Below are 23,026 nucleotides of genomic sequence, written 5' to 3' on the forward strand. Positions count from 1 at the left end.
TAGTGAAAGAACAGCAATATATTTCCAAGTTGAGATGGTGAGTGGCTTAGACAGGGTGTTGTAGGTGGTGCTGTTCCCATATATCTGTTACGCTTGCCCTTGTAGATGAAATTTGTCATAGGTTTGGAAAGTCCTGTCTCAGGATCTTTTGCAGATTTCTCAGTGCATCTCATAGATGGTGCACACTGCTGCTATTGAGCACTGCAGGGAGGAGGCTGCTTTTTCCTGGATGGTGTCGAACTTCTTGAGTGCTTTCGCAGCTGCACCCATCTAGGCAAGTGGGGATTATTCCACCATTCTTCTGACTTGTTCCATGTAGCTGGTGGACAGGCTTGGGGAATCAGGAGGTGAGTCACTTGATGCAGTAATCGGAGCTTTGGGCCTGCTCTAGTAGCCACTGCATTTAAATAGGAAGTCCAGTTGAATTTCTGTTCAGTGGTAAAACCCGGGATTTTGATAGCGGACAATTCAGTGATGGTGACACCTTTGAATGTCAAGGGACAATTTATGGATTTTCTCTTCCTGGAGATGGTCATTACCTGGTATTTGTGCAGTATAAATGCGACTTGCCAATTACCAGCCCAAGCCGAGACATCGTTCTGGCCTTGTTGCATTTGGACATGGACAGATTCAGTATCTGAGGAGTGGTGAATGATGCTGAATATTCTGCTATCCCTGGTGAACATCCCCACTTCTGAGCTTATGATGGAGAGATGATGGGATAAATCAGCTGAAGATGGTTAGGCTTTGGACTGTACCCTCAGGACCTCCTGCAGGTGACCTCTAACAACCAAAATGCCAATCATGAGAGGCGATGACCTAATGGTATTATGACTAGACTATTAATCCAAATACTCAGGTAATGTTCTGAGGACCTGGTTCAAATTCCACCATGGCACATAATGGAATTTAAATTCAATGAAAATCTGGAATTAAGCATCTCATGATGATCGTAAATCCATTGCCAATTGTCGGAAAACCCCATCTGATTCACTTATGTTCTTCAGGGAAGGAAACTGCGTGGCCTGCTGTGGCCTACATGGAACTCCAGATATCAGTTGGGCAATTTGGGATGGGCAATAAAAGCTGGTCTAACCAGCAATTACCTCTTTCCGATTCAAGAATGAAAAAATATCGTCCTCTGTACAGATATTATTCCAACCAGTGGTGAGTTTCTGCTGGATTCCCACCAGCTCCAGTTATGCGAGCGCTCTTTGATGCCACACTCGGTCAAATGTAGCCATCCTTAGCTCACCTCAGGAATTCAACTCTTTTGACCATGTTTGAACAAAAGCTGTAATGAAGTCAGGAGCTGATGAGGTGGCAGAATTGAGGATCTTGTACAGGGATCCGAGGGATGTGGCATATCGAGATTTCCAGAAAGAATTTGACCAGTTGCTGCATAAAAAAGTGAACCAGAAGGTTAGATCCAAGGGGATTAAGGGTAGAATATTGGTTTGAATAAAGGGCTGGCTAACTGACAGAAAGCTGAGTGTCAGGATAAATGAGTCTTTGCCTGGATGGTGAATTGTTACTGGTGGGTTGCTGCGGGGTTCAGGTCTCTGACCTGAACTGTTTGTAACGTATACAAATGATATGTAAGCAGAGACAAAATGTAACATAACAGAATGTGTGGATGATTCTGAAAGAGATGGGAAAACAGCCTGTGATGTGAAATAAAACAGAGACAGCTGAATATTGACAGGCGAGGAGAATGGACCAGAATCTGGCAGGTGGTTAATGTGCATAAGCACAAGGCTTGCCTATTTTGTCCATGAAAAAAAGGGCGAATTTTTATTTAAATGGAGGGAAGGTTCAAAGTGTGTCAGTGCAGAGTTGTCTGGCTGTCTTTGTCGCTGAAAGTGGGTATGCAGGAAGAGCATAGCATAAGAAAGGCAGATGGAACTCTGGCATTTATCACCAAAGGACTGGATCATTAAAGTAACACAGTGTTTTTCCGAACACATTGGGTGTTGGTGAGACCAAAGTATTGTGTCCAGTTTTGATCCCCTTACTGAGGATGGATACATCTGCACTGGAGGCAGTTCAGAGGAGGTTGGACTGATTGATTCCCGGGATGAAAGGGCTGTCATATGAGAAGTTGCTGAGTAGCTTGTGCCTGTACTTGCTGGTGTTCGAGAGAGTGAGGGGGTGGTTCTGATTGAGGTATATAAAATAGTAAAGGGGATTGAAAAGATGGGCATTGAGCACATGTTCGCCATTGTGGGACAGTCTCAAACAAGAAGCTGTAGCTATCGAGTGAGAGATGGAATGTTCAAAATGGAGATGAGGAGAGAGTTGTGAATCTGTGGAATTCATTGCCCCTGAATGCAATGGAGGCAGCGCCAATCGACCGATTCAAGAAAGAAATAGATATGTTTCTGATGAAAAACAGGGAGAAAGGGCCATGGGGAGCAGGCAGGAGAGTGGAGTTGAGATCAGGAAAGGATCAGCAACCACGGCTAACAAGATAAGTCAGGGACAGGATGAAAGCAAAAGAAAAAGCATAAAATGTGTTGTGGTTCGTGGGAAGCCAGTGGATTGGGAAGCCTTTCGAAAACTAGCGGTGGACATGTAAAAAGGCAATAAGGGGGAAGATGATGAAATTTGAGGGCAATATTAACGAGGGTAATATGGAAAAAAATTGCATGAGTTTTTTTCGGCTAGAAAAGGTATGAGAAAGGCAAGAGTACAAATAAAGAGAACAAAGAAAATTACAGCACAGGAACAGGCCCTTCGGCCCTCCGAGCCTGCTCCGATCAAGATCCTCTGTCTAACCTGTCACCTATTTTCTAAGGGTCTGTGTCCATTTGCTCCCTGCCTATCCATGTACCTGTCCATAAGACCATAAGACATAGGAGTGGAAGTAAGGCCATTCGGCCCATCAAGTCCACTCCGCCATTTCAGTCATGGCTGATGGGCATTTCAACACCACTTGCCTGCACTCTCCCCATAGCCCTTGATTCCTTTTGAGATCAAGAATTTGTCGATGTCTGCCTTGAAGGCATCCAACGTCCCGGCCTCCATGCACTCTGCGGCAATGAATTCCACAAGACCACCACTCTCTGGCTGAAGAAATGTCGTCTCATTTCAGTTTTAAATTTACCCCCTCTAATTTTAAGGCTGTGCCCACGTGTCCAAGTCTCCCCGCCTCGCGGAAACAGCTTCCTAGCGTCCACTCCTTCTAAACCATACATTATCTTGCAAGTTTCTATTAGATCTCCCCTCAACCTTCCAAACTCTAACGAGGACTATCCCAGGATCCTTAGCCGTTCATCATACGTTAAACCTACCATTCCAGGGATCATCCGTGTGAATCTCTGCCGGACATGCTCCAGGGCTAGTATGTCCTTCCTGAAGTTCAAAATTGGACACAGTATTCTAAATGGGGCCTAACTAGAGCCTTCTAAAGCCTCAGAAGCACATCGCTGCTTTTATATTCCAACTCTCTTGAGATAAACAACAACATTACGTTCGCTTTCTTAATTACGGACTCGACCTTCAAATTAACTTGTAGACAATCCTGGACCAACACTTCCAGATCCCTTGGCACTTCTGACTTGCGAATTTTCTCACCATTTAGAAAATAGTCCATGCCTGCATTCTTTTTTCCAAAGTGCAAAACCTCACATTTACTCACATTGAATTTCATCAGCCATTTCCTGGGTCACTCTCCTAAACTGTCTACATCTTTCTGCAGCTTCCCCACCTCCTCAGTACGACCTGACTGTCCACCTATCTTCGTATCATCGGCAAACTTCGCCAGAATGCCCCCAGTCCCTTCATCCAGATCATTAATATATAAGGTGAACAGATGTGGCCCCAACACTGAACCCTGCGGGACACCGCTCGTCACCGGTTGCCATTCTGAAAAAGAGCCTTTTATCCCAACTCTCTGCCTTCTGTCAGACAGCCAGTCCTCAATCCAAGCCAGTAGCTCACCTTGAACACCATGGGCCCTCACCTTGCTCAGCAGCGTCCTGTGAGGCACTGTATCAAAGGCCTTTTGGAAGTCTAGATAGATAACATCTACTGGGATTCCCTGGTTTAACATACTTGTTACCTCTTCAAAGAATTCTAATAGGCACGACGTCCCCTGACTAAATCCATGCTGACTTGTTTTAATCTGACCCTGCACTTCCAGGAATTTAGAAATCTCATCCTTGACAATGGATTCTAGAATTTTACCAACTACTGAGGTTAGGCTAATCGGCCTGTAATTTTCCATCTTTTGCCTTGATCCTTTCTTAAACAAGTGAGTTACAACAGCAATTTTCCAATCATCTGGGACTTTCCCTGACTCCAGTGACTTTTGAAAGATCACCACCAATGCCTCCGCGATTTCCTCAGCCACCTCCCACAGAACTCTAGGATGTAGCCCATCGGGGCCAGGAGATTTATCAATTTTTAGACCCTTTAGGTTTTCTAGCACTTTCTCTTTTGAAATGCCTACCGTACTCAACTCTGCCCCCTGACTCTCCCTAATTGTTGGCATACTACTCATGTCTTCCACTGTGAAGACTGACGCAAAGTACTTATTGAGTTCTTCAGCTATTCCCTGATCTCCCATTACTAGCCTTCCAGCATCAATTTGGAGCGGCCCAATATCTACTTTGGCCTCTCATTTGTTTCTTGTGTATTGAATGAAGCTTTGACTATCATTTCTAATATTACTAGCTAGCCTACCTTCAAAATGATCTTCTCCTTCCTTGTTGCTCTCTTTGTTATCCTCTGTCTGTTTTAGTAGCCTTCCCAATCTTCTGATTTCCCAGTGCTCTTGGCCACTTTATAGGCTGTCTCTTTTACTTTGATATATTTCCTGACTTCCTTTGTCAGCCATGGCTGTCTAATCCCACCCCAGATAATCTTTGTTTTCTTTGGCATGAACCTCTGTACTCTGTCCTCAATAACACGTATAAACTCCTGCCTTTGTTGCTCTACTGTCTTCCCCGCTAGGCTCTGCTTCCAGTCGATCTTCGTCAATTCCCCGCTCATGCCCCTGTAATTACCTTTATTTAACTGTAACACCATTCCATCCGATTTTGCCTTCTCTCTTTCAAACTGCAGACCGAACTCTCCCATATTATGATCACTGCCTCCTAAGTGTTCCCTTACTTTAAGATCTTTTATAAAGTCTGGCTCAGTGCATAGCACCAAGTCCAGAATAGCCTGTTCCCTTCTGGGCTCCATCACAAGCTGTTCCAAAAAGCCATCCTGCAAACATTCCATGAACTCTTTTTCTTTGGATCCACCAGCAACATTATTCACCCAATCCACCTGCATGTTGAAGTCCCCCATGATCACCGTGACCTTGCCTTTCTGACGTGCCCTATTTATTTCTTGGTGCATCTTGCGCCCCTCATCCTGATCACTGTTAGGAGGTGTGTACATAACTCCCATTATAGTTTTTTTTGCCTTTGTGATTCCTCAATTCCACCCACATAGACTCCACATCTTCTGACCCTATGTCATTTAGTGCCGTAGATCTCATTCCATTCTTAACGAACAAGGGAACCCCACCCGCTCTGCCCACCTCCCTCTCTTTTCGATATGTTGTGAATCCTTGGATGTTTAACTGCCAGTCCTAAGCTCCCTGCAACCATGTCTCTGTGCTGCCTACCACATCATAATCATTCAAGAGGATTTGTGCTGTTAATTCATCTACTTTGTTGCGAATGCTAAGAGCATTTAGATGAAGTGTCTTAATGCGAGCTTTCTTATCAATATGAGAGAGGTTGGACATGCCAAGATGCCTTAAGTTATCCTTCCTTTTTGCTGTATTCCTAGTCTGCCTCGAGCTTAAATCCACCTGTACACATGCTATCCTGTTGCTTATCTTTCCATTTAACTCCATACTCCCTGTCTCTTTCACTTTCCCTTCCCCCCGACTCACGAGTTTAAAGTCTTACTGACCACCCTATTCATCTTTTTTGCTAGAACACTGGTTCCAGATCGGTTCAGGTGGAGACTGTCCCGATGGTACAGATCCCCCCCGGTTCCAAAACTGATGCCAATGCCCCATGAAATGGAATCCCTCTTTCCCACACCAATTCCTTCGCCACATGTTTACTTCCCTAACTTTCTTTTCCCTATGCCAATTGGCACGTGGCTCGGGCAGTAATCCAGAGATTATGACCCTTGAGGACCTGTACTTCAATTTCTTTCCTCGTGTTTCATAATCCCTGAGCAGGACCTCTACCCTAGCTTTGCCTATGATGTTAGTCCCAACGTGGACCACAACAACCGGATTTTCCCCCTCCTGCTCCAGTATCCTTTCAACCCGGTCGGAGATGTCTCGCACCCTGGCACCGGGCAGGCAACACACCGTGCGGGACGCCCGATGCAGCTTGCACAGGATACTATCTGTCCCTCTAATTATAGAATCCCTGATAACAACTACCTGTCTTTTTGCTCCCCCCCTCTTGAATGACCTTGTGCGCCACGGTGCCATGGTCGGCTGGCTCATCCTGTCCACAGTCCTTTTCCTCAACCGTACAGGGAGCAACAATCTCATACCTGTTGCAGGTATCTGTCCAGATATATCTGAAAAGACGCTAATGTGTCTGCGTCTACCAGCTCCGCTGGCACCGCGTTCCAGGCACCCACCACCCTCTGTGTATAGAACTTTCCACGCCTATCTCCCTTAAACTTTCCTCCTCTCACTCTGAACTCATGACCCCTAGTAATTGAGTCCCCCACTCTGGGGAATAAGCTTCTTGCTATCCACCCTGTCTCTCCCCTCATGATTTTGTAGACCTCAATCAGGTATCCCCAATCTCCATCTTTCTCATGAAAATAATCCTAATCTACTCAACCTCTCTTCATAGCTAGCACCCTCCATACCAGGCAACATCCTGGTGAACCTCCGCTGCACCCTGCCCAAAGCGTCCACGTCCTTTTGGTAACGTACACAGTACTCTAAATGTGGCTGAACCAAAGTCTTATACAACAGTACATGACCTGCCAACTCTTGTACTCAATACCCCGTCCGATGAAGGAAAGCATGCCGTATGCCTTCTTGACCACCCTCTTCACCTGGCTTGCCACCTCCAGGGAACAATGCACCTGAACACCCAGGTCTCTCTGTTCATCAATTTTCCCTAGGACTTTACCATTTACTGTATAGTTCGCCCTTGAATTAGATCTTCCAAAATGCATCACCTCACATTTGCCCGGATCGAACTCCATCTGCCATTTATCTGCCACACTCTGCAGTCTATCTATATTCTGCTGTAATCTCTGACAGTCCCCCTCACTATCTGCTGCTCCACCAATCTTAGTGTCATCTGCAAACTTGCTGATCAGACCACCTACACCTTCCTCCAAATCATTTACGTATGTCACAAACAACAGTGGTCCCAGCACAGAACCTTGTGGAACACCACTGGTCACAGGTCTCCAATTTGAGAAACTCCTTACTACCATTACTCTCTGTCTCCTGTTGCCGAGCCCATTTTTTTTTTTATCCATCGAGCGAGCACACCCTGGACCCCATGCGACTTCACTTTCTCCATCAGCCTGCCATGGGGAACCTTATCAAACACCTTACTGAAGTCCATGTAAATGACATCTACAGCCTTTCCCTTTCAATCAACTTTGTCATGTCGTCAAAGAATTCGATTAAGTTGGTTAGACATGACCTTCCCTGCACAAAACCATGTTGCCTATCACTGATAAGCTGATTTGCTTCCAAATGGGAACAGATCCTATCCCTCAGTATCTTCCCGACCACTGACGTCAGGCTCACTGGTCAATAATTACCTGGGTTATCCTTGCTAACCTTCTTAAACAAGGCGACAACATGAGCAAGTCTCCAGTCCTCCGGGACCTCACCCGTGTCTAAGGATGCTGCAAAGATATCTGTTAAGGCCCCGGCTATTTCCTGTCTCGCTTCCCTCAATAACCTGGTATCGATCCCCACCTTAATGCCTTTTTGGAGACCCAACACTTCATCCTTCCTTGTGTCAACTTGACCTGGAGTAAGCAAACGTCTATCCCTCACATCACCATCTGTCATGTCCCTCCCCTTGATGAATACCGATGCAAAGTATTTGTTAAGAATGTCAAGATAATACAATGTGAGGCTGGATGAACACAGCAGGCCAAGCAGCATCTCAGGAGCTTTTGTGCTCCTGAGATGCTGCTTGGTCTGCTGTGTTCATCCAGCCTCACATTGTATTATCTTGGAATTCTCCAGCATCTGCAGTTCCCATTATCTCTGTTAAGAATGTCACCCATTTTCTCTGACTCAGTGCATAACGTTGCTTCTTTGTCCTTAAGTGGGCCAATCCTTCCTCTAGTTACCCTCTTGCTCTTTATATATGAATAAAAGGCTTTGGGATTTTCCTTCACCATGTTTGCCAGCAATATCTCATGTCTTCTCTTAGCCCTCTTCATCCCTCGTTTCAGATGCGCTCGAAATTCCCCGTGTTCTTCCAAAGATTCATCTCTCTTCAGTCGCCTGGACCTAATCTATGCTTCCTTTTTCCTCTTGGCTAGTCTCACAATTTCATCTGTCACCCATGGTTCCCTCATCTTGCCTTTTCTGTTCCTCATTTTCACAGGAACATGTCCTGCACGCTAATCAAACTCTCTTTAAAAGCCTCCCACATATCAAATGTGGATTTACCTTCAAACAGTTTCTCCCAATCTAAATTCCCCAGATGCTGCCAAATCTTGGTATAGTTGGCCTTCCCCCAGTTTAGAACTCTTCCTTTAGGACCACTGCCATCCTTGTCGATGAGTATTGTAAAACTTAGGGAATTGTGGTCGCTATTTCCAAAGTCACTCCCTGCTGTAATTTCAACCATCTGGCTGGGTTCATTCCCCAGCACCAGGTCCAGTATGGCCCCTTCCCGAGTTGGACTACATACACACTGCCCTTGAAAACCCTCCTGGACACACCTTACAAATCCTGCTCCATCTTGACCCCTAACACTCAGTGAATCCCAGTCAATGTTGGGAAAATTAAAATCTCCCATCACCACCACCCTGTTTCTCCTACACCTTTCCATTATCTGTTTACATATTTGTACCTCTATCTCACGCTCGCTGTTGGGAGGCCTGTAGTACAGCCCCAGCATTGTTACTGCATCCTTCCTATTTCTGAGTTCTACCCATATTGCCTCAATGCTTGAGCCCTCCATGGGGCCCTCCTTCAGTACAGCTGTGATATCGTCTTCGACCAGTATTGCAACTGACATTAAAAAGTAGCAGTAGATCACTGGAAAAGGAGGCTGAAGAATCAGTATGAGGAATGAAGAAATGGAAGAGGAACTGAACAGGTACTTTGTATCAGTCTTCATGGTGGAAAACACCAATCGCATACTAGAACTTTGAGAGTTAGGGGCAGTGGTGAATTTCATAGCCATAACTAAGGAAAAGGTGCTCGGGAAGCAGAAAAGTCTGAAGGTGGACCTATCCCCCCTCCACCAGATGGACTGTACTGCAGAGTTCTGAAGGAGATAGCTGAGGAAATTGTTGAGGCATTAGTGGTGATCTTTCAGGAATCACTGGAGATAGGGAGGATCTCAGGGATTTGGAAAATGGCTAAAGCAACACCCCTGTTTATGAAAAGAGAGAGGCAGAAGAAGGGAAATTATAGGCCAGTTATCCTGACCTCAATCATTGGTAAGATTTTAGAGTCCATTATTAAGGATGAGATTGCAGAGACCTTGGAAGTACATGACAAAATCGGGCTGAATCAGCACAGCTTCATCGAGGGGAAGTTATACTTGACAAATCTGTTAGAATTCTTTGAGTAGAAAGTGAGCAAGTTAGACAAAAGGAAGCCAGTGAATGTGATTTGTTTGGATTTCCAGAACGCTGTTGAGAAGGCACCAAATAAGATGAGAGCCCATAGTGTTTTAGCAAGGTACTGCCATAGATAGAGCATTGGCTGACTGTCAGAAGGCAGAGAGTGTAGATAAAGGGGTCTTTTACAGGATGGCAGCTGGTGACTAGTGGAGTCCTGCAGGGATCAGTGTTGGGACCACAACAGTTCACGTAATACCTTAATGATATGTACGAAGCAACTGAGACATTGTTGCTGAGTTTACAGTCGACACAGTGACAGATGGAGGGACAGATAGCAGTGAGGAAGTTGAAGAAGAACTTGCATAGGCTCGGAGACTGGGCAAAGAAGTGGCAGACAGAGACTGTGTGGGACACTGTGAGGTTATGTGCTTTGGTAGGAAAAATGGAGGCGTAGATTATTTTCTAAATGAGAACGGGCATTTGAGGTCTGAAGCACAACTGTCCCTCGTTGCCCTTGAGAAGGTAGCAGTTAGTTTCCTTCTTGAACTGCTGAAAGTACATTTGCTGTTGGTAGATACAATGTCATTAGGGAGGGAATTTTGGATTTTGACCCAGCATGTTATCAGCTGAGCCTGAACATGGTCCAGTTCACTCTGCACAAAATAACCCTTTTTACCCCTGGAATTAACATCATGAACGTTCTGAGAACTGCTGTTGTAAGCATATCCTCGCTTGATAGACCAAAACTGTACACTGTGCTCCTTGAGTGGCGTCACCAATGTCTTGTGTGGAAAGATTTTCACTCCTTCCCTCCTTGAAATAAAGATTTGCACCTCACGTGCCTTCTAAAATACATGCTGTGCATAGAAGCTAAATTTTTGTGCTTCATGTACGCCTTTTGGAAATCCAAATTAACAACATCTGCTAATTTCGCTTCAACGACCCGGTTTGTTGAAGAATTAGAATTCCTTGAAGTAGAAACTCAAATGGATTCACCATATTTTTAAATTTATCCTTTTCACTTAACTTATCAAATCTGCCTGAATATGATCTAAATGGTTTGCTGCTGCCTTCTCAACAATAAATTCTAGCAATTTCCCAATGACAAACTTTAGACGAAGTAATTTCGTACTTCGCTGCATTCTGCTGGGATCTTTCCACAATCTAGAAAAGATTACAGCCAATACATCCATTTGGGCAGCACGGTGACTCAGTGGTTAGCTCTTCAGCCTCACAGCGCCGGGGCCCGGGTTCGACTCCAGCCTTGGGTAACTGTCTGTGCGGAGTTTGCACATTCTCCCTGTGTCTGCATGGGTTTGCTCCATGTGCTCCAATTTCCTCCCGCAGTCCAAAGATGTGCAGGCTAGGTGGATCGGCCATGCTGAATTGCCCATCGTGTTCAGTGGTGTTTGGGTTATAGGGGTGGGGTGGGATGCTGCAAGGGGCGATGTGGACTTGTTGGGCTGACGGACCTGTTTCCACACTGTCAGGAACCTAATTTAATCTCATCTCTGCAGTCAACTCTTATAATCCTCCATGTTATCATCTAATTTAGTCTGAAGGGATGCCTGAGAACTAACGAAGTGAGGGAACAGGTTTTATGTCTGTATTAATTGAGGATGAATTGAGTGTGAGTTGGTTGTATAAATATGGGAGCTAGTAATTAGGGGTTGAAGTTTATGGAGTATTATTAAAAGAAATAAAGCTCTGATGGTACGATGTGGGGTTGGACTCTTTGCATACCTGGGATCCAAGTCTTTAGGTCCAGGGAACCTGTTAACTTCGTCTTCTCAGTTTTCCTCAATGTTTCCTTGAGGATTTCCTTCTCCCTTTCGCTCCCTACTTTTCGCCCATTGATATTTTTTGTATGTTTTCTACTGTGAAATCAGATGGAAAATATTGGTTCAAAGCTTGTGCCATTACCCTCGTTTCCCATCATGAATTCCCCAGTCTCACCCTCTCATGAGCCATTATTCACTGTCTTTACTCTTTTCCTTTTGATACACTTGTGGAAGCCTTTACTGTATTTATATTAATGTCTCCCTCATTATTACTTTGGTCATCTTTTGTTCACATCTGAAATATTTCCAGTTCCACAATTTTCCAATCTTTCTTTCAATTTATACTATCTTTAACTTTCTTAGATAGCAACAGATGGCACCATGGTGCATTCTAGCTGTACATCCTTTCATTCTAAATTGACAATATTTTTGTTCAGAGTTATGAAATATCCCCTGAAACATCTGCCATTGTTTCTCTATGGTCTTACCTTTTAAACTATTTTCCCAGTTCAACTCTGCCTTTATACTCCTGAATTATCTTCAATGAAAGTTTAAGATATTAAACAGTTTCAGACCGAATTCTCAACCTCGTCCTTGATGTAAAATTCTACCACATCCTGATCATTCTTATCCAGAGAATCCTATACTATTGATGAGTTGTATCTCAAAACATACTATCAGGTCTAAAATATCTTAATCCCTGCTTGGTTCCAGTGGTACAGTTTTAAGACTCCGAATGCACTCTATGAATATATCCTGAGGGGTAGATAACTGCTCTTAACATCAAGGTGCCATTCAACCAAATATGACATCAAGGAGCCGTCGCAAAGCTGCAGTCAGTAAGAATCAGGTGAAAAACCCTCTGCTGGCTGGAACCTTACCATAAAGCAAGTGGTTGTGGTTATTGGAAATCAGTTGCCCCAACTCCAAAGCATCACTGCGGGGGTTACGTAAATTTGTGCCCTGAGCTCAACCATCTTCAACTATTTGATCAAATGCCATCCCTCCGTCAGAAGGTCGTACGTGGGGATGTTCTCAGTTGATTGTGCCATGTTCAGCACCACTCATAGCTCCTCAGATGCTGAAGTAGTCCATATCCACGGAACATAACTAGTTTTGAGCTGAAGAGAAGCAAGTGGTAGTTGTGCTGCGCAAGTTACAGGCAATGAACGTCACCATTAAGGAGAATCTAACCATTGCCCCATGACTTCCACTCCTTTACTGCCAATATTCTGAGGCTTATCAGGTTTCCAGAAACTGAACTGGACCAAACTTATAATTATTGTGACGACAAGAGCAGGTCAGAGGTTAAGAATTCTGCAGTGAATAATGAGCCCCCCTGTCTACACAAAGCCTGTCCACCATCTATCAAGCCCAAGTCAGGAATGTAATCTCCACTGGTCAGGACTGGTGCAGCTCCATCAACACTCAGGAAGCTTGAACCATATGGGACAAAGCAGCCTGTTGGATTGGTACCCCACCCACCACCTTCAACATCTGTTCTATCATCACTAATGCATAATTAGTGCCCCATGCAAGTTTCCCTCCAAGCCACACACACTATCCTGACTCGGAACGATATCACTGTTCATTAATAGTCATTGAGTTAAGATTCTGGAGCTTCTTTCTGAACAGCACTGCTCTAAGGACTGCAGTTATTCAAGAAGGCAGCTCACCACCACCTTCTCCAGGGTAATTGGGCTTAGCCAGCAACATCCACATCCCGTGAATAAAAAAGAATCTTCCAGACTACCTGTGCCAATTGAATTCACAGTTTATTGTAACATCTTTCTGACAAGATCCCATTACTTCTTGGTCTATAGCCTCTCTGCTATACTGGACTGTATCTTCTGTCAGGGGATCTATGAATCTGAAACTGTCACAGCCGTGACTTCTTTCCTTTGCTGCTCCTTATCTCTACCCAAACTGATTCTATATTTTTCCTGGGAGCCAGTTAGCTCAGTTGGCTGGTTTGTAATTCAGAATGATACCAACAGCATGGGATACTACACTGTCTGAAGTTACAATGAAGGAGTCTCCTTCTCAACCTGTCTCCTCATCTGAGGTGTGGTAACCTTCAATTTAAACCACCTCCAGATATCTCTCTTGACTGTGAGAGCAGCCCTGTGGTCCCGCCTGGGACTATAGTGACTTTGAATCTCCAAACCAAGATAATTTCTCACCAATGTATTGATCTCATCTTTGACACAGTACAGAAAACCAAAAAATTAAACCCAATGAGATGAATTTTGGATCACTGGATTACATGGCAAAATTGGACAAAAAAATGCACTATTGTTAAAATAATTAGCAGTTCAACCAGAAAGGCCACTATTGTGAATCCTGGATCTGTGTATCATTTGAAATGACTTAATTGTATAGTTCTAGTATTTGGCCACAAGATGGAGAATTCTTCTCAGGTGATGTTGTAGCCAGAAGATAGAAAGATGACAGAAATGTTTGGAGAGATATGGGCCAAGCACAGGCAGGTGGAACTAGTTCAGTTTGGGATTGTGATCAGCAGAGACTGGTTGGACCAAAGGATCTGTTTTCATGCTGTCTGACTCTATGAAACTGAAGCTTAATAGTCTGAAACTCACATTCAGACATATCTAACTTTATCATAATCTTACAGAAAGATAGCCGACTTTATCCCTCAGAGTTGCAGACTCTTCAATTTTACATCTTCAAAGACATTTAGCAGGGAGAGCATGGATTATAGAGTGAGTTGAGTAGATTGGTTCATTGTTAATTCTGAACTAAATTTGATTTATTTTACATTTTTAGACAACATCAGGTGAAGATGTGCGTGATTTCACCAAGGTGCTGAAAAATAAGTTCAGATCAAAGAAATACTTGGCCAAGCATCCTCGTTTGGGTTATTTCCCAGTACAAACAGTCCTAGAAGGTGAGAACCTTGAGATGTAAGTTTATTGATGTGAGATTTACTAATGTATCAATGCCCATTTGGGAGTTGACAAATATTGCAGCATTATTCATTCTGCAGCTTAGCAGGAGAGTGAGGTTGTCCATTTGCGCATATGTCAGACATACACAATACAAAAACAAGGGGGGCTTAATGATATCATTGGTCCTCTCGCCTTCAAAACAGTGTAGTTACTCAGAGAGTGCATCTGCTGAGGACTTGTTGATACTGTCACTAACGTGCAACCTTCCTTGATATCTTTCTCTGTCCTCCAGTTCTGTCTTTAAAAACGACAATCAATTACCCGCTCCTCAAAAGAAAAGAACCTTTGGCTGAACAGAGAACAAAGAACAGTACAGGCCCTTCGGCCCACGATGTTGTGCCGACCTATTATCCCACTAAGATCAAGCTACCCTGCATACCCTTCATTTTACTGTCCTTCATGTGCCTATCCAAGAGTCGCTTAAAAGTCTCTAAATGTATCTGACTCCATTACCACTGCCAGCAGTGCATTCCACACACCCGCCACTCTCTGTGTAAAGAACTTAGCTCTGACATCTCCCCTCCTCCTTCCTCCAGTCACCTTAAAATTTCTCCCCCTCGTAATAGTCATTTCTGCTCTGGGAAAAAATCTCTGACTATCCACTCCAGCTATGCCTCTCATCATCTTGTATACCTCAATCAAGTCACCTCTCATTCTTCTTTGCTCCAATGAAAAAAGTCCTCGCCCCCGAACCCTTTCTCCTAAGACCTGCCATCCATTCCATGCAGCATCCTGCTAACTCTCTTCTACACCCTCACGAAAGCTTCCACATCCTCCCTGTAATGAAGCAACCAGAACTGAAGGCAATATTCCAAGCGCTGCTCCATCCCCACGAACTAATGCTCGATTCCAAATCCCTTTCCTCTTGATGCTTTAAATTCATTGCTGTCTTTCGTGTAATTTCATATTTGAATTCACTGGATCAACTTGCCCCTGCATTCCTGAGACGGTCACAGCGACTTCCCCCCGGCAGTCCTGTCCCGCTCACAGTGACTTCTACCAGCAGTCCTGATCCGCCCGAAGTGACTTCTCCCCGCAGCCCTGACCCGCTCACAGGGACTGGCCCCCGCAGCCGTGACCCGCTCACAGACTGGCCCTTGCAGCCCTGACCTGCTCACAGTGACTGGCCCCCGCAGCCCTGACCCGCTCACAGGGACTGGCCCCCGCAGCCCTGACCCGCTCACAGGGACTGGCCCCCGCAGCCCTGTCCCGCTCACAGGGACTGGCCCCCGCGGCCCTGACTTGCTCACAGGGACTGGCCCCCACAGCCCTGACCCGCTCACAGGGACTGGCCCCCGCGGCCCTGACTTGCTCACAGGGACTGGCCCCCGCAGCCCTGACCCACTCACAGTGACTGGCCCCCGCGGCCCTGACCCGCTCACAGCGGACTGGGCCCCGCAGCCGTGTCCCGCTCACAGCGTGCTGCCCCCCGCAGCCGTGTCCCGCTCACAGCGGACTGGGCCCCGCAGCCCTGTCCCGCTCACAGGGACTGGGCCCCGAAGCCCTGTCCCGCTCACAGCGTACTGCCCCCCGCAGCCGTGTCCTGCTCACAGCGTACTGCCCCCCGCAGCCGTGTCCCGCTCACAGCGTACTGCCCCCCGCAGCCGTGTCCTGCTCACGGCGTAGTGCCCCCCGCAGCCATGTCCCGCTCACAGGGACAGGCCCCCGTAGCCCTGACCCGCTCGCAGGGACTGGCCCCCACAGGCCTGACCCGCTCACAGGGACTGGCGCCCGCAGCACTGACCCGCTCACAGGGACTGAACACCGCAGCCGTGTCCCACTCACAGGGACAGGACCCCGCAGCCCTGACCCGTTGAGAGGGACTGGCCCCCGCAGCCGTGTCCTGCTCACAGGGACATGCCCCCGCAGCCCAGACCCGCTCGCATCGACTTGCCCCCCGCAGTCCTCTCCTGCTCACAGCGACTTGCCCCCCGCAGTCCAGTCCCGCACACCGCCTACTGCACCCCGCAAACCTTTCCCGCTCACTGGGACTGGGCCCTGCAGCCATGTCCCGCTCATAGGGACTGGCCCCCGCAGCCCTGACCCGCTCACCGCGTACTGCCCCCCGCAGCTGTGTCCCGCTCACAGCGGACTGGGCCCCGCAGCCCTTTCCCGCTCACAGGGACTGGCCCCCGTAGCCCTGACCCGCTCACAGCGACTTGCCCCCCGCAGTCCTGTCCCGCTCACCGCGTACTGCCCCCTGCAGCCGTGTCCCGCTCAAAGGGACTGGGCCCCGCAGTGCTGTCCCGCTCACAGGGACTGGCCCCTGCGGCCCTGACTCGCTCACAGGGACTGGCCCCCGCAGCCCTGACCCGCTCACAGGGACTGGCCCCCGCGGCCCTGACCCGCTCACAGCGACTTGCCCGCCGCAGTCCTGTCCCGCTCACAGCTTGCTGCCCCCCGCAGCCGTGTCCCGCTCACAGAGACTGGGCCCCGAAGCCCTGTCCCGCTCACAGCGACTTGCCCCCCGCAGCCGTGTCCTGCTCACAGCGTACTGCCCCCCACAGCCATGTCCTGCTCACAGGGACTGGCCCCCACAGGCCTGACCCGCTCACAGGGACTGGCCCCCGCAGCACTGACCCGCTCACAGGGACTGGCCCCCGCAGCCCTGACCCGTTGAGAGGGACTGGCCCCCGCAGCCCTGACCCGCTCACAGGGACTGGCCCCCGCAGCACTGACCCGCTCACAGGGACTGAACCCCGCAGCCCTGACCCGTTGAGAGGGACTGGACCCCGCAGCCCTGACCCGCTCACCGGGACTGGCTCCCGCAGCCCTGACCCGTTGAGAGGGACTGGCCCCCGCAGCCCTGACCCGCTCACCTCGTACTGCCCCCCGCAGCCCTGACCCGCTCACCGCGTACTGCCCCCCGCAGCTGTGTCCCGCTCACAGATACTGCCCCCTGCAGCCATGTCCCGCTCACAGCGACTTGCCCCCCACAGTCCTAACCCGCTCACAGCGACTTGCCCCCGACAGTCCTGACCCGCTCACAGCGTACTGGCCCCCGCAGCCATGTCCCGCTCACAGGGACTGGCCCCATATCCCTGACCCGCTCACAGGGACTGGCCCCCGCAGCCGTGTCCCGCTCACACGGACGTCCACCGCAGCCCAGACCCGCTCATCGGGACTGGGTTCCGCAGCCCTGTCCCGCTCACAGTATACTGCCCCCCGCAGCCGTGTCCCGCTCACAGCAGGTGGGCCCCGCAGCCCTGTCCCGCTCACAGGGACTGGCCCCCGCGGCCCTGACCCGCTCACAGCGACTTGCCCGCCGCAGTCCTGTCCCGCTCACAGCGTGCTGCCCCCCGCAGCCGTGTCCCGCTCACAGAGACTGGGACCCGAAGCCCTGTCCCGCTCACAGCGACTTGCCCCCCGCAGCTGTGTCCTGCTCACAGCGTACTGCCCCCCGTAGCACTGATCCGCTCACAGGGACTGGCCCCCGCAGCACTGACCCGCTCACAGGGACTGAACCCCGCAGCCGTGTCCCGCTCACAGCGTACTGCCCCCGGCAGCCATGTCCTGCTCACAGGGACTGGCCCCCGCAGCACTGACCCGCTCACAGGGACTGAACCCCGCAGCCGTGTCCCGCTCAAAGGGACTGGACCCCGCAGCCCTGACCCCCTCACAGGGACTGGCCCCCGCAGCCCAGACCCGCTCACGCGGTCTGGCCCCCGCAGACCTGACCCGCTCCTGGACTGGCCCCCGTAGCCCTGTCACGCTGACAGGGACTGGGCCCCGCCTCCCTGACCCGCTCACGGCGGCCTCTGCCCGGCAGCCCTGTCCCGCTCACAAGGACTGAGCCCGGCCGCCCTGACCCGCTCGCAGTGGCCTGGGCCCCGAAGCCCTGTCCTGCTCACATGACCCTGGCCCCGCCACCCTGACCCGCTCACAGCGTATTGCCCCCTGCAGTCCTGACCCGCTCACAGCGGCCTGCCCCCGCCGCCCTGACCCGCTTGAAGCGGCCTGGGCCCCGCCGCCCTGACCCGCTTGAAGCGGCCTGGGCCCCGCCGCCCTGACCCGCTTGCAGCGGCCTGGGCCCGGCCGCCCTGACCTGCTCGCAGCAGCCTGCCCCCGTCGCCCTCACCCACTGGAAGGGACTGGGCTCCGCCGCCCTGACCCGCTCACAGCGGCTTGGGCCCCGCAGCCCTGTCCCACGCACAGGGACTGGGCCCCGGCGCCCTGACCCGCTCGCAGCGACTTGACCCCATCAGCCCTGTCCCGCTCACAGCGTATTGCCCCCGCAGCCCAGACCCGCTCGCAGTGGCCTGCCCCCACAGCCCTAACCGGCTCGAAGTGGCCTGCTGCCGCTGCCCTGACCCGCTTCCAGGGACCGGGCCCCGCAGGCCTGGCCCCGCCGCCGTGACTCGCTCACAGCGGCCGACCCCCGCCGCCCTGACCCGCTGACAGGGACCAGGCCCCCCAGCCTTGACCCGCTCACAGCGACCTGGCCCCGCTGCCCTGACCCGCTCACAGCGCCCTGCCCCCTGCGCCTTGACCTGCTCACAGCGGCCTTCCCCCTCAGTCCTGAGCCGCTGGCAGGGGCTGGGCCCCGGCGCCCTGACCCGCTCGTAGCGGCCTGCCACCGCCTCCCTGACCCGCTTGCAGCGGCCTGGGCCCTGCCGCCCTGACCCGCTTGCAGCGGCCACGGCCCCGCCGCCCTGACCCGCTTGCAGTGGCTTGGGCACGGCTGCCCTGACCCGCTCGCAGCGGCCATCCCCCGCCGCCCTGACCCGCTGGCAGGGATTGGGCCCCGCTGCCCTGACCCGCTCACAGCGGCCTGGGCCCCGCAGCCCTGTCCCGTGCACAGGGACTGGGCCCTGGCGCCCTGACCCGCTGGCAGGGATTGGGCCCCGCTGCCCTGACCCGCTCGCAGCGACTTGGCCCCATCAGCCCTGACCCGCTCACAGTGGCCTGCCCCCTGCACCCCTGACCCGCTCGCAGCGGCCATCCCCCGCCGCCCTGACCCGCTCACAGCGGCCTGGGCCCCGCAGCCCTGTCCCCTGCACAGGGACTGGGCCCTGGCGCCCTGACCCGCTCGCAGCGACTTGGCCCCATCAGCCCTGACCCGCTCGCAGCGGCCAGCCCCTGCCGCCCTGACCCGCTGGCAGGGATTGGGCCCCGCTGCCCTGACCCGCTCACAGCGGCCTGGGCCCCGCAGCCCTGTCCCATGCACAGGGACTGGGCCCTGGCGCCCTGACCCGCTCGCAGCGACTTGGCCCCATCAGCCCTGACCCGCTCACAGTGGCCTGCCCCCTGCACCCCTGACCCGCTCACAGCGGCCTGGGCCCCGCAGCCCTGTCCCGCTCACAGGGACCCTGGCCCTGCCGCCCTGACCCGCTCGCAGTGGTCTGGGCCCCGCAGTCCTGACCCGCTCACAGTGTCCTGCCCCCTCAGTCCTGACCCGCTCACAGCGACTGGGCCCACAGCCCTGACCCGCTCACGGGGACTGGCCCCCGCAGCCCTGACCCGCTCACAGCGGCCTGGGCCCCGAAGCCCTGACCCGCTCACAGCGGCTTGCCCCCTCAGTCCTGACCCGCTGGCAGGGACTGGGCCCCGGCGCCCTGACCCGCTCGTAGCGGCCTGCCCCCGCCGCCCAGACAGACTCACAGCGGCCTGGGCCCCGCCACCCTGACCTGCTCGCAGCGGCCTGTCCCCGCCGCCCTGTCCCGCTGGCACGGACCGGGCCCCGCCGCCATGACAGCTCACAGCGGCCTGGGCCCCGCAGCCCTGACCCGCTCACAGGGACTGTCCCCCGCAGCCCTGACCCGCTCACAGGGACTGTCCCCCGCAGCCCTGACCCGTTCACAGCGGCTGCCCCCGACAGCCCTGTCCCGCTGACAGCGACTTGCCGCTGCAGCCCTGAGCCGCTCACAGGGACTGGCCCCCGCATTCCTGTCGCTCTCACAGCGGCTGGCCCCCGCAGGTCTGACCGGCTCACAGTGATTTGCCCCTTGCAGTCCTGACGCGCTCTCAGGGACTGGCCGCTGTAGCCCTGTCCAGCTGACAGCAACTGGCCCCCTCAGCCCTGTCCCGCTCACAGCGACTTGCCCCCTGCAGTCCTGTCGCTCTCACTGCGGCTGGCCCCCTGTGCCCTAACCCGCTCACAGGGACTGGTCCCCTCAGCCCTGTCCCGCTCACAGGGACTGGCCTCCGTAGCCCTGTCCACTCACAGCGGCTGGCCCCCGCAGCCCCGACCCGCTCACAGCGATTTGCCCCCTGCAGTCCTGACCCGCTCAGAGGGACTGGCCCCCGATCCCTGACCCGCTCACAGCGATTTGCCCCCTGCAGTCCTGTCGCGCTCAGTGGGACTGGCCCCCGCAGCCCTCTCCCGCTGACAGGGACTTGCCCCCGCAGCCCTGACCCTCTCACTGCGACTTGCCCCCGCAGCCCTGACCTGCTTACAGCGACTTGCCCCTCCTTCCTGACCTGCTCACAGGCACTTGTTCCCTCCATCGTGAGCCGCTCACAACGACTTGTCCCCTCTGTCCTGACCCGCTCACAGCGTCTTGCCTCCCATCCCTCTTAGACAGGTCACCCCTTGCTCAGAAACGGTCCCAATTATCCATGAACCGGAAACCCTGCCCCCTGTGCCAGCTCCTTAACCATGCATTCATCTCACCTATCTTTCTATGACTTAGCTCACTAAGATGTGGCACTCATGGCAACCCATAAATTATTACCCTCTCGGTCCTGCCTTTCAGCCTCTTTGCTACCTCCTTGCACATAGTCCGCAGGATGTCATCCCTCTTTCTGCCCATGTCATTGGTACCAACGTGCACCGTGGCCTCTGGCTGCTCACCCTCCCCTTTAAGAATTTGTTGCAACCACTCAGAGATGTCCTTGACCTTGCACCAGGCGAAGCAACACGCAGCCCTGGTGTCTCAAATGTGGCGACAGAATCTATGCCCCCAACGAATGAGTCTCCAACCACACTCGCTCACTTGGATTTGCCTTACTCTGTCCCACAGCAGGGTGGTTTGCACTCTGGACCTGGCTACTGCTGATTATATAACTGACCCAGTTTAGTTTTAGATCAGTGTTAACCTTGGTTTAGTGGATAGCTAAGCACCTCAGTAGTCTACAATACAGGAGAAATACATTCTTAAGCTGACAGATTCTGTGACAGTCAAGGACAAGCACTGAATTGTTCTGACCTCATTTCCAACACCTGGCCCGTAGCCTTGCATGGCTTGGATTGCACTTGCACATTTAAAAAAAAATAAATGTAACGATGATGTGAGGGTAAGGACATGGAATTTTTTTGATATGGTCATTTTCTCTCTTGTTGGAGCTGATTGCTGCTTAGCACTTGTATGGTGCAAATGTAACTTATCCTTTATCAGGCCAAGCCTGATCGTTGTCCAATTCTCACTGTATTTTCTCATCGTTGACTTAATGTTGGTTCGGCCCAACAGTGTTGTACATACCCTGCCTATTCTGAAACTCTACCACTTAATATTAAGTCTAATAAAGACAAGTATCCAATCTGCCTTCCAAACCACTTCAACGACCTGGTCCATTACATTGTGGGATCAACAGGCATACACATCAAGATCCTGAGATCCCTCTGATCGTTGGTGCTTGTGAGGTCCCTATGATTCATCATGGGCTCCAAGATCTGATTGTGCTGTGTCACCTCATCCTTATCCCGTTTGTCCTTACATGAAATAATGTTCTCAAACGCTTCTCAAAAATTCTTCCCAATCCTACTTTTTGTAATCATGATACAAGTGAGCATAAAACTTGGAACACGACGGCAACAGGAATGTGCCCTTTGGCCCACCGTGTTGGGCCAAACATGACAACAAATGAAAAAATCCCTTCTGCCTGTCCTTGATCCATAGTCCTCCATTCCTTGCATATTCGTGCACGGAACTAAAAGTCCCTTTTAAATGCTTTCATCGTATCTGCATCCACTACCACCCCGGGCAATGTATTCCACACTTTTAACATGCTCAGTGTGAAATATTTGCCCCTCACATCTCTTTTGAACTTCCCCCCTCTCAGCGTAAATGCATGCCCCCTAATAGTGGACACTTCAACTCCGGGGGAGAAGTTTTCTGACCGTTAGCTGTATTTATATATCTCCTAATTTTATAGACTTCTATCAAGCCTGCCCTCAGCTTCTACTGCCCCAGAGAAAACGAAGAGTTTTTCCAGCTCCTCCCTCTCGTTCATACCCTCTATTCCAGTCAGCATGCTGGTAAATCTCTTCTGCACCCTGTCCAAAGCCTGCACATCGTGAGTGTAATGTGGCGGCCAGAATTGGATGCAATACTTTGTGTGGTCTCAACAAAGTCTTGTAAAGCTGCAGTGCGACATCCTGACTCTTGCACTGAGTTCCCCTATGAATAAAGGCAAGCATGCGATATGCCTTCTTGACCACCCTATCTACTTGTGTGGCTATTGTCAGGGAGTTATGGTCTAGGACCCCAAGATCCCTCTGGACATCACTGCTGTTTGGGGTCCTGCCATTAACTGTGTATCCCTTTCCTGAACACTTGGCCTCCTAAAATGTAACACCTC

General features: G+C 51.2%; 1 protein-coding gene across 1 annotated transcript in view; it reads left to right on the forward strand.

The window, feature by feature from the left end:
• Positions 1 to 3,188, forward strand: part of LOC132210864 (utrophin-like) — a 75,780-nt gene extending 72,592 nt beyond the window's left edge. The window contains exon 5 of the mRNA XM_059653563.1: positions 3,123 to 3,188. Within this exon, the coding sequence (XP_059509546.1) occupies positions 3,123 to 3,188 (66 nt within the window). The remainder of the gene's footprint in view (positions 1 to 3,122) is intronic.
• The last annotated feature ends 19,838 nt before the right edge of the window (positions 3,189 to 23,026 follow it).

Source organism: Stegostoma tigrinum, chromosome 22, assembly GCF_030684315.1.
Source record: "Stegostoma tigrinum isolate sSteTig4 chromosome 22, sSteTig4.hap1, whole genome shotgun sequence".
NCBI lineage: Eukaryota > Metazoa > Chordata > Chondrichthyes > Orectolobiformes > Stegostomatidae > Stegostoma > Stegostoma tigrinum.